At 40.2% G+C, this 12,657-nt stretch overlaps 1 protein-coding gene across 6 annotated transcripts in view; it reads right to left on the reverse strand.

Moving 5' to 3' along the window:
- Positions 1 to 12,657, reverse strand: part of TTC29 (tetratricopeptide repeat domain 29) — a 219,867-nt gene that overhangs the window by 203,362 nt on the left and 3,848 nt on the right. For all 6 annotated transcript variants that reach the window (XM_065596440.1, XM_065596439.1, XM_005284274.5 and 3 more), the window contains 2 exons: positions 9,057 to 9,154; positions 2,132 to 2,215 (listed from right to left, as the gene is read on the reverse strand). In XM_065596440.1, the coding sequence (XP_065452512.1) occupies positions 2,132 to 2,215; positions 9,057 to 9,148 (176 nt within the window). In that variant the 5' untranslated portion in view covers positions 9,149 to 9,154. The remainder of the gene's footprint in view (positions 1 to 2,131; positions 2,216 to 9,056; positions 9,155 to 12,657) is intronic.

The following is a 12,657-nucleotide window of genomic DNA, read 5'->3' on the forward strand; positions in this document are numbered from 1 at the left end:
TCCAAGGTTAAGTCAAGCTAAGATAAAGGAAGGTGTCTTTGTTGGTCCTCAGATTCGTGAACTTCTTCGAGATGATGCATTTGACCATGCACTGCGTGGCAAGGAAAAGACGGCATGGAAAGCCTTCCAGTTAGTGGCAATACATTTTCTCGGAAACAACAAGGCAGACAGCTACAGGTTGTTGGTGGAAAACCTCCTCAAGGCATACAAAAGCCTTGGTTGCAACATGTCACTAAAGATAAATTTTTTGCACTCTCATTTAGATTTTTTTCCACCGAACTGCAGAGCAGTGAGTGACAAGCACGGCGAGCGATTTCACCAGGACATTGCAACAATGGAGAAACGCTATCAGGGCAAATGGAGCTCATCAGTGCTTGCAGACTATTGCTAAACAGTGACAAGAATGCTTCATTTAATGAATACAAGAGACAAGCCAAGAAGCGCCGAGTAGATACTGAATAGGACTAAACTATGTACATAATAGTTTTTGCTTTTTGTTTCATAATAAATTTTATTTATATAACCCTTTCGCTGATTTTTAAAGTGTTCCATAAACAGGACAGGTGAAATATTATCATGTAAAGCAACCATAAACACATGAAAAGACCTAGGTTTACAATTTATGATTAAAACTCTACTATCTACACAATATACATAGACATAAAATGTAAAAACTTAAATATCTTAGAAACAGTAGCCAATCAGTTGTTTTAATTGTCATATTTGAATTCAGCACAGCAAAATACGGCAGAAAGGGATCTAGGGGTTATAGTGGACCACAAGCTAAATATGAGTCAACAGTGTGATGCTGTTGCAAAAAAAGCAAACATGATTCTGGGATGTATTAACAGGTGTGTTGTGAGCAAGACACGAGAAGTCATTCTTCCGCTCTACTCTGCTCTGGTTAGGCCTCAGCTGGAGTATTGTGTCCAGTTCTGGGCACCGCATTTTAAAAAAGATGTGGAGAAATTGGAGCGGGTCCAGAGAAGAGCAACAAGAATGATTAAAGGTCTTGGGAACATGACCTATGAAGGAAGGCTGAAAGAATTGGGTTTGTTTAGTTTGGAAAAGAGAAGACTGAGAGGGGACATGATAGCAGTTTTCAGGTATTTAAAAGGGTGTCATAAGGAGGAGGGAGAAAACTTGTTCACCTTAGCCTCTAAGGATAGAACCAGAAGCAATGGGTTTAAACGGCAGCAAGGGAGGTCTAGGTTGGACATTAGGAAAAAGTTCCTAACTGTCAGGGTGGTTAAACACTGGAATAAATTGCCTAGGGAGGTTGTGGAATCTCCATCTCTGGAGATATTTAAGAGTAGGTTAGATAAATGTCTATCACGGATGGTCTAGACAGTATTTGGTCCTGCCATGCGGGCAGGGGACTGGACTCGATGACCTCTCGAGGTCCCTTCCAGTCCTAGAATCTATGAATCTATAAAATACATAATAAATAGCACATTTTATCTCTGAAGCAGACAACTTCTCAAAAATTGTAGACCAGTGTTATTTAAATATTGAAAGAAATAAATCCCATTTTAAGCTACTAGTAATTCCACATTTTTAGGATCCCTTCATTAATTCTGATGGAGCCAAATCCCAAATCTGATAAAGCACTGCAGAAAAAGTGTAGTCTTTTGTAGCTTTTAAATATAAATATCCCAGCAGTAAGAAATAAAAATATATCTAGTGTGCTTTCAGTCATTAGCTTTTTGAAGAATTAATGGTGTATGAAATGCCACATCTTAAAATCAGCATTTGGAGGTGGGGATTGGCTAGATGTTAATTCAGTATACAAGAACATTTATTTTTGGTTCACAAAACTTCAGACCCACAGGAGATGTTTTCACATAGGCTTTTTTTTAAAAAGATGATTTCAAATATAATTACTGACACAATCCTAGCTATAATGTTTGAAATGTAATATAACCTCAGTAAAAATGAGAATTAATAAAACCACAGGACTAAATGCTTTGATAGACATAAGTAGAACTGAAACATCATTTTTAAGTTCCAAGTTCCACTCAGGAAGGTGTAAGGCCTGGGGAACTTCAGATTTTATTGAATATGATGACTAGAAACAAAGGAAACAATAAACTTACTGTATGTTAAAATGCCTCAAAAAGGCCATACTTACGCAGCAGCCTCTTGTTTTGACAACCCTTTGATATTCATCGCCAAATAATGATCTATGGCATCTTTGTCTTTGATCAAATGAATCCTAAATTTAAATGAAAAAAAATTAAAAAGAAACACTGTGAGGTGCTAAAGTAGACGTCTGCAGTATGTATAATGTATTATCATTGCTACGCAGAGACAGATAAATACTGAAATATTGACAAAGTAATGTATCAGACACATTTTATAAACACCTACAAGTATCACATTAACTTTTTGGTCTGTAGCTATTCAAATCTTTATTTTCGCAGGGAAGCAGAGTTGGCTTTGGTATTTAGGGACCCTGTTATCCAATGGTTCTATATACACTACAGAGTTCTTTGTTAGGTAAACCAGTGTTTAGCACCCCCCTAGACTCAAACTTTTTTCCAAAATGGAATCATTACATTTTTGTCTTGACAGCCTGGACTAAGCAAAGTGTCAAATCTGTTTTGTACTAGACTCCTTAAAAACAAAATTTACTCACGCAGATACTGCGTAGTGTAATCTAGGCTCAGAGACAATTTTACCTATCTAAAAATCTCAAGAGCATATCCTAATGGGTGACCTTCATTAAAAGCCTGGCCCAAAGCCTACTGAAGCCACCAAAAAGACTCCCATTGACTTCAGTGTGTTCTGATCTAGTGCTAAGGTTGGAAGTTGGATTGACAGACAATTCAATTTCAGCCAACATTTCAGTTCTTTAATTGTGCCTCCAATCCCATACATAACAAAGGCCCTGGCATTGCAAAGGCACTATGTACTGACCATAAAAGCAATGAGGCCTTCTTATATATACTAAGAACATCACGTTAGAGGATATTACTTTTATAGCAGTAATGTGAATTAACTTTTATTCAATAAAAAACTATGAGAAGAGAACACTAAGATTGTATGCTTAAGCACTGTTGTATATAAATGCATAACTCTGCCCCTTTGTGGCTATAGATTACACTGCAGCCTATAATTACCTCATTGCATCCTCTCCCTCTGATATATTTTTTCCATAATTATATGGACATCTGGATAACATTTTGCAGTGTTGCCTACTACTCTATGAATGCCAGAAAAGGCCAAAAAATCATTTATATGTACATAATAAACTGTGTTTACAAAACATACCACACTGAAGTAATAGAGTTGCCAGGTATCCAGTTTTCAACCAGAACGCCCGGTTGAAACGGCACCCTGACAGCTCCAACCAGGCCGTTAAAAGTGTGGTCGGCAGTTCTGTGGGTCTAAGGAAAGTTAGTCCCTACCTGCCCTGGCACCGCACTGCACCCTGGAAGTGGCCAGCAGGTCTGGCTCCTATGCAAAGAGAGGACGGGGCTCCATGCACTGTCCTCGCCCCACACTCCCATTGGCCAGGAACCGTGGCCAATGGGAGCTGGGGGGGACTGGTACCTGCGGGAGAGAGCAGCACTCGGAGCCTCCTGGCCCCCCTGCCTAGGAGCCGGACCTGCTGGCCACTTCCGGGGTGCAGCGCGATGCCAGAACAGACAGGGAGCCTGCCTTAGCCCCACTGACCGGGAACCGCCCGCGGTAAGCTCGTGCCCCAACCCCCTGCCCCAGCCCTGAACCCCTCCAAACCTGGAACCTGCTCCTGCACTCCAAACTCCTCATCCCCAGCCCGAACCCAGAGCCCACACCCCCAGCCCAGAGCCTGTACCCCCTCTAACACCCCCTTTCTCCACCCACAGCTCCCTCCCACATCCTGAATCCCTTGGCCCTATCACCCAGCCTGGAGCCCCCTCCTGTACCCCAACCCCCTCATCCTAGCTGCACCCTGGAGCTCGCACTCCCAACTGGAGCCTGCACCCCAACCCTCTGCCCCAGCCAGGAGCCCCACCACCAACGCACCCTGAACCCCTCATTTCTGGCCCCACCCTGGAGCCTGCACCCCTAATTACAGCCCTTACTCCCTCCCATACCCCAACCCCCTGCCCCAGCCCAGTGAAAGTGAGTGAGGGTGTGGGAGAGCAATCCACCAAGGGAGGGGGAATGTACTGAGCAGGGGCGTGGCCTTGGGAAAGGGGCAGGGCAGGGGTGGGACCTCAGGGAAAGGCAGGGCTAGGGTGTTCAGTTTTGTGCGACAGAAAGTTGGCAACCCTATAAAGTAGGAAACAAAAACAAAAAAAATGAAAATTTGCTGCCATATACAGGCCACTTAAATTCAACTCATACATAACTATTGCTGCCTTAACTGCACTTAAAGTACATTAGCCTGATAGTACACTATCTCATTCCTCAATTGCACCTAAGAAAGGCCCCACCCCATAGAACATGCTACTGATTACATAAAAATACATACCTTAGAAAGAAAACAATTTATCATAATTATCAAACTATAATCTAAATTACCACCCAAATCAAAGTCTGCAGACTACACCTAAGAGTCTAAATCAATGAAGGTATTATGGACCATTAGGACAATACAAATAGTGTGCAATAATGTAAAAGATGTATTACACGATACTATATGTTTGGCCAAGAATGTAGACAAAATATATATATGTATTCGAGAAATAGTATATGACTATGTAATTAAAAACAAAAACTCTTTGGCTAGACACCACCAAAATGCCCTGAAACTATGCACCTTAGGAAGTCTGCAAAAGGAACCATCCTGCTCCTGGGGACATTCCAAATACAAAGAAAAGGCAGAAAATATCTAGAGGTGGCAATATTCAAGCACCACAATTATCTAACCAACATTTAATTTAAATCACCATTTAAATATAATATCCAGTAAGATGGATGGAAAGTCTGTTGTCTCACCTCTGCTTCTTGGGAATCTATTTTTTTTTAATACTACACTCTATCGACAGCAAAGATGAATCACAAAGCTTAAAGTGGCACTTGTCATGTAGTCCAGGTTTAAAATTATTCTACTCTGATGGGGGAATGTGCTCCAGAGTTTAAAAAAAAAAATTAAGCATAGCCAAGAATTGAACCAACACACACCTCACAAATCAGCTACTGTTTACAAAAGATCTACAATGTTTTGTGGTGTATTAAAAGGCCTGCCAAGACAGATATCCATCATAAAGAATTCAAGCTACTGGAAAAAAATAAACACTTCTCTCAGACCTTGCTGACACCATCAATGATGTCTGTGCACAAACAAGAAAGAAAAAACAGAAGAACCATAATAGCTTATTCACCATAAAAATACAAGAGTCAATTCAATTACTACCAAATAGGAAAAAGTTAAAGCTCCAACCAGGGTTTTCTAAACAATCAGAATTGAAAGCAACAAAAATTATTAATGTGAAAATTATCTGGCCATGTCTTATAAGTCTGTTTCAAGGTGTCATGTGCACTTATTTAGAATTTTCATTTTGTCATAATTGAGAGATGGGGTGAAGGTGAAACTGGGTAAGAATCACTATCCCAGGGGTCAGCAACGTTCGGCATGTGGCTCGCCAGGGTAAGCACCCTGGTGGGCCAGGCCAGTTTTATTTACCTGCTGACGCGGCAGGTTTGGCCGATCGCGACCCCCACTGGCCACGGTTCGCCGTCCCGGGCCAATGGGGACGTCGAGAAGCGGCGCGACCGAGCGATGTGCTGGCCGCGGCTTCTCGCCACCCCCATTGGCCCGGGACGGCGAACTGCAGCCAGTGGGGGCCATGATCAGCCGAACCTGCCGCGTCAGCAGGTAAATAAAACTGGCCCGGCCCGCCAGGGTGCTTACCCTGGCGAGCCGCGTGCCGAACATTGCCGACCCCTGCACTATACTTTTTCTTCCAGAAGTTGTCACTTGTTTCACCAATCAGCTTCAGCCATGTGCCATGACTCTCCACATTTCATAAATAGATTATGTAAAGATCTTCTTTCCCTTTAAGTTGATTTCTATTTAATTTTAAATTGATTTCTTATTTTAAAAAAATCAATTTTGTCATCTTCTTACTGATGACTAGTCCATACTTGCTAGCATTTTGAAGCAGCTATTTTACAATTGTTTGCCTCCTCAGTTTATAGAGCAAAATTATCCAATTTCTTTTACTGAAAACATTCTTTATACATACAACAAAGATAAAGAATCAGCCTTGTAACATTTACACAAAACAGAACCATGCAAAGATAAAGAGCGATAAATACACTTTAAATCTTATCTTATTCCCACTTCAAAAACTGGTAACTTAGGCCAGGTCTACACTACCCCCCCCTAATTCGAACTAAGGTACGCAACTTCAGCTACGTGAATAACGTAGCTGAAGTTCGAAGTACCTTAGTTCGAACTTACCTTGGTCCACACTCAGCAGGCAGGCTCCCCCGTCGACTCCGCGGTACTCCTCTCGCCGAGCTGGAGTACCGCAGTCGACGGCGAGCACTTCCGGGTTCGACTTATCGCGTCCAGACTAGACGCGATAAGTCGAACCCAGAAGTTTGATCGCTCGCCGCCGAACTACCGGGTAAGTGTAGCCAATGCCTTAGAGTCAGTTTCTCAACATTTTGTATCAATGCAGACAAAATATCAAAGAAATCAATAGTTATAGTAAACATTAACACTCCCAGGATTTATCACTCAGTCATAATACTCAAACATGCTAACAGATTCCTTAAATCCATAACAAATTCCCTTTAAATTCCAAAATAAAATCACCACATACCCATATCCAGTTCTTCAGAAAAATCACACAAAGGCTTGTAAAACCAACCATGGACTGTTTTGATAGTTAATAGTAACAGAATTTATTCAAAGGTTGTCTATTGGTAAGCTACATTAAACAAGGTCAGAGTTACTGGCCACGTTAGTATGATTTTGAAGGACCCTTGTTGGAAAGACAGAGGGAGCAGATATATGCCAAGGGAGCATGGGCATAGTGAAAGGTGGAATGTTCAAGGGAAAGTGGCAAGACAGGACTTGCTCAGGGAAGCCTGAGAGATTCAGGGAAGCCTGGGCTACACAGAGTAAATGATCCAGACCCATTTCTCTGCCCCAGCTCCAGCAAGACGTGAACTGGGCTGGATTGCACTGAAAGGCTGCCTCAGTGCACGGCCAGAGGCTCAGAAGGCAGTTCTAAAGTGAACTACTGAAGTTCTTAAACATTTCACCCACCCGTCTGCCTGTTTCAGATCTGGATGAAGCTGGATAACATAAGATTGTTGGAGGGTTTGAGACAGGTAAAGAAGCTGGCTGCCTGAGGTGCAAGGGAGCATGGCTGGAACCAGAGAGCAAAGGTTTCAATGGGGATACAGGGAGGAAGGAGAAATAATTGGGCGTGAGGCTTCAGGAACAGAAGGCAATGGAGGCATCCAACTGATCTGCTATGGAGTCCCAATGCTAGTGGCCATAGCAGGTGTGCTCCTGTGTGTCTCAGACTGTGGTGACATCTTTTGAAGCTTGCACAGAGACAATTCCAAAGCTGCTGCTATCATTAGACTGGAGAGGGGCTGCTACTGTTAGGACTAAAATAACCAGAGGGGGCTGCTATTCCTACCTTCTGGCACAGAGGGAACTGGGAGTTTGCCTCCCTCAGAAGGAATTCTAAGGGGGACAAACCATCACAGCAAAGGGATCTATGTGTTGATATGGGGCCCACATCAAAATTACTCTGCCAACAAGGGTACCTACTACCCCAACAGAGGATTCTGTATATGGGGAGTTCCACTGCCACCATCCCAACAGAGTACTCTACTAGGGTGTGGCAATAGCAAGGAGCCCTGTGCTAGTTTGGCAAGAGGCTGCTTCCATCCATCCTTCCCCCCACACCTATCCCATATAGAATTCTCTGTTTGTTTAGAGGATGTTGACAAGGACTGTCCCATACAAAGAGATCTCTGCTAAACCAGACAGGAGTCCTGCCACTGCTGGTCTTCAGGCCAGCTGGAGCCTCTCTGCTCCTCAGCTCACTACATTCTGTTCTCAGTTTCTAAATGCTGCAGTCTGGTCCAGGAGGAAGAAAAACCTCAGCCGTGATGCATCTCTCAATGCAGAGAGCTCTCTTTTTAGGACTAAAATAAATTGATTTGTGGGAGGTTAAGTGGGGCTGCTTACCATTAATTTACTGTGACCCAATATTAACTGATTTATTTGGAGTGGGGAGCAGCATTAATTGGGATCTCAGTACTCAAGCAGTGGGAGACTAGGGTCTTCAAACCTAAGCAGTGGAAAGCAACTAACTAATGGCAGACCAGGTAGCTGGAGACATGACTTGGTAGGGAGTGTGATTTGAGGCACTGGTGTATTTCAGCCTGGTGAATAGGTTTAGTCCTTGAACTATCAAGTCTTGGGTAATTTTTTCATGACAATTTGTATACATTATATTTTGAGAGATATAGGGATGCTTCCTTCCCATGCAAAGTCAAAATGATAAAGTCTTCTTTTTTTAATCCAAAAGATTACATTTTCAAAGAGGCAAATAAAGATTTAGCAATGAAATACCTACTTAGAGGAAAGAACTCTTGAAAATTTAGGAGAAAGTGTATACCATGAATAGAGCTCTTTTGAAATCTATCATAATGCCAAAGAAAAATGGTGGTACTAATCTCTCCTGCCTTTACATACTTCACTGATTGTTCGAAAGTTTTTCTTCATTCTTTAAGCAGCATCTTGAAATTTCATTGAACTTAACAATTTTACTGAAACTGCAGGCAACCTTGTGGATTAGATGATGCCAATTCAAATATGGACATTTTCAATACATTATATTTTAGATGACAAGATCATTTGGATTTTATTGTTCTGTCTTAAAAAGACAAGTGAATTTGCGCTTCCTATTGCCTTTTATTCATTATGTGCATATAACTTTGCTGAAAGATGATTTTCTTGTCTTAAACTTTCGCTTTTTAAAATATCCCTACTACTCAAACCATAATTTGTCTTCTCTTTAACATATGTGATTGAAGATATTTACAACAAAAGTGTTAGTCTTCCAAAAGTCAATAAGAGACACACATACCTTGCAAGTTTTATTGAAGGGCAAACCATCTGCTCTACGAGGCTGGGATATCTCTTTGGACACTGTATCAGCACTGGAGGCAAAGTACTCATTCTGAACTAAAAAAAATAATATATACATAAAATTTAAAATAGTGTCTTTCCTGTGACCCATGATTAATGATCCCTTACCTTTCTCCAGTCTTTCCCCGTTTACTGTTTTTCCCCTTTTGTTACATAATATGTAAAATTAGGTCCCTATGCTGCAAAAACTTACACATGTGATTAATGTGCATATGTCTTTGCAGGATTGGATCCTTGTAGTTACTGGATTGGAACATAATGTCCGGGACTGATTCTGATCCCATTTGTAACTTCATTGCGGTACTACTGATTTAGATGGGTTTAACTGAGATCAGAATCAGGCTTTTTTAAGGGTCTATGGGCTCTCAAATGTCAATCATATCTTATTAAATAGATAAGTAAAATACAGAAATGATAAAACATGCAATGTATAATAATGATGCAACAGCAGGTATTGTATTATCCTACAAAATAAGTAATAATAGAAACAACCACTTAACTTTATAACTATAAGTAATGCTATATGAACACAGGCTTTTACTTATGGAGAACAAAACCAAAAAGTCCCCATAGCTACATAGAGCAGTCTACTTTGTCTTTTTGAAGTACATAAATGTTAACAGGACTTTTTTGTCACATAGAGCTACTGTGTTCTTTCCTCTCAAGTACTCAACCTACACTTCCCACCATTAAAGCTTCAGCTGCCAGTTCCTTCAATTTGCACATCTGTGATCTGAAGACGTTAGCAGCAGGAGCACCCTTACTTTAATTTGGTTTAATGTAGGTATTGCAAGATCTGCTGGCAGGCCCCAAGAGACAAAATTTTAATGGGGATGGGAAACAGGATTTTAAAGGGGGAAAGAAAGTTAGCTATTTGTTACATGTATTGAATGGAAATTTACTTTGTGTTACTTGTCAGGAGTAGTTGATAGATAACCAATCAATCAAAAGGTAGCACAACCTATTTAAATTAGCCTTTCTGAAAAAGCAAAATAAATTTCATTGCTGCTATAGTGAGCAATAGCACACAAAAATATTGTGCTAAAGTTTCTAAAAAGCATATTTGTTCCTCATCACTTAGAATGGCATATCAATAAGGTAATGGAGAGTAAGGAAAGAGATACAGTAGGGCACTACATTAAGGAGGCTGGGGGGGTTTAATAGGGATTGAATATTGTTGATAACATTTACAACTGTATTTCACAGCCCAAGTGAAAGCTAGACATTATACAAACAACCAGATTTACAGTATATGGTGACACTTTTCATCTAAACATCTCAAACCACATGTCACTAAAAAACAGCAATAAAAGTAAGAGCATATAGTAATTGATCTCAGTTAAGGATTATACCTTTTAAAAATTCTAGATTTGTATTTGTGTCTGTGATTAAAGAAGTTTTTCTGTGAAAACGAGTTCCGTTTGGCAGTGGTCTATAATGAGAGATGGCCAGTCACTGATTAGCCTTCCTGTCACTGTAACAAAAATATCAATGACCTGAGATGGAAAAAGACTTCAGAACAAATCCTTCTATAAGTCTCATCTCTTACTGTACATCTAATAATTATCTGCAATTGTATTTTACAGCCCAAGTTAGCTTCATGACAAGATGCAAGATATGTTTTAGTTTAGTGTTTAATTTTTGTTTTTCATTTATTTTGGTTTTTGTCTTCATAAGTATATGGAATTTTTGGTGATTTATTTTATTTCCAAAATTTAAGAACAAACTTTACATATAAATTATAAGTACACAAAAAAAGAAAGGTTTTGGTAATACATTTCAGTGTAGCAATTTATGATAATATTCCCTTAAACACATTTTGATGTTCATGTAAATGAGTGATAATCTCTCTACATTTTACTTATTCTGCATGGGTCAAATTGTACTGCACTTACTAATAGCAATCAGACTACCCACAAGATAAGGTGATATTCTGTGAAAGTGAGGGTAGCATAATTCAACTTTAAATAGGGGCCAGATCTATCTCCCACTGAAGTCAATGGGAGTCTTTCCGCTGGTTTCAATGAGGAACGGACTGGACGCTAAGGGCCTGATCCAAAACCCACCAAAGTTAATAGAAAGGCTTCTATTGATTTTCATGGGCTTTGAAGAAGACCAGAAGGCTCTGATTCAGCACATCACTTAAGCATGAAGTACATATTAAAATTAAGCAAGTAATTCAGGGGACATTAAATGAAATTAAAGGGTGGGAAATTCAAAGCCAATATAAGGAAATACTTTTTCACACAACATGTGATTAAACTGTGAAGCTCACTGACTCAGGAAATTGCTGAAGCCATAATTTAATTTAACAAGATTCAAAGAGGGATTGGATAGTTATACGGACATGAAAATACCCATAGTTATCATTGTGATGTTGTATAAAAAGGAAGGTCATCATTTATGTCATTGTTGTTACAACTGTTATACAATTGCAATAGCTCTTGTATAAAGTATGACTTGTAAGGTATCAATGGAAAATTTGCAATCTGTTGAACAATGTTTTCCTGTGTATGCTGTGTGTATTATCAATGTGTAGGACGTTATGAATCTTTGCTATGTGTTTGGGTAACACCGACAAGATAGATTTATATCCAGACCAGCCAGACATGGTTAAGGAGAATCAACTCTTCTAATAGGCCTCTCTCGAGGATGCCACAAAGAGCATATGGACAATGGAGGCCCACTGACTCATCAGGGCGTGTAGAACATGTGATGTTTGCGATAGTAACTTTTCATGCACGTGGACTGCGGGGTATAAATTGGAGAGTGTGACATAATTCCCTTGCCTCTTTCCTGCTCCACATCTCTGGATTACGATTTCTAACAATGAAGAGCTTTGAACAATGACCCGAGGACCCCAATATCTGGGGAGAACCAGAGAGATTTTTGCAAACTGGCAGATTTAAAATCACTGCTATTATCCTGATCTACAGACTCTGCAATCAACTGTAATGCATATGATTCATTTTAACCTCTTAATAACTCTCTTCTTTTTTATATTTTAATAAACCTTTAGTTTTGTAGTAACTAAAGGATTCGCTACTGGCATGGGTTTTGGGGAAGAGCTGAAATATATTTGACCTGGGTGTGTGTCTGGTTCTTTAGAACTGGAAGAACCTAATATAATTTAACATAGAAGTCTGGTTTGGTACATGAGAGGCTAGAGAGCCTGAAAGAGGGCTGTCTTTGGCTTCATTATAACTAGTATAGTATTTTGGAAGCAAACATTTGTTACTGGCTTGGTGAAATTTTATGATAGAATAGACCACCAGTCTGGGGTACATGCCCTCTCTTATGGCAGTCTGACCTGAAACTTTCAGAGTAACAGCCGTGTTAGTCTGTATCCGCAAAAAGAAGAACAGGAGTACTTGTGGCACCTTAGAGACTAACAAATTTATTAGAGCATAAGCTTTCGTGGACTACAGCCCACTTCTTCGGATGCATATAGAATGGAACATATAATGAGGAGATATATATATACACACATACAGAGAGCATAAACAGGTGGGAGTTGTCTTACCAACTCTGAGAGGCCA

The sequence above is a fragment of the Chrysemys picta genome, chromosome 5 (assembly GCF_011386835.1).
Source record: "Chrysemys picta bellii isolate R12L10 chromosome 5, ASM1138683v2, whole genome shotgun sequence".
Classification (NCBI taxonomy): domain Eukaryota; kingdom Metazoa; phylum Chordata; order Testudines; family Emydidae; genus Chrysemys; species Chrysemys picta.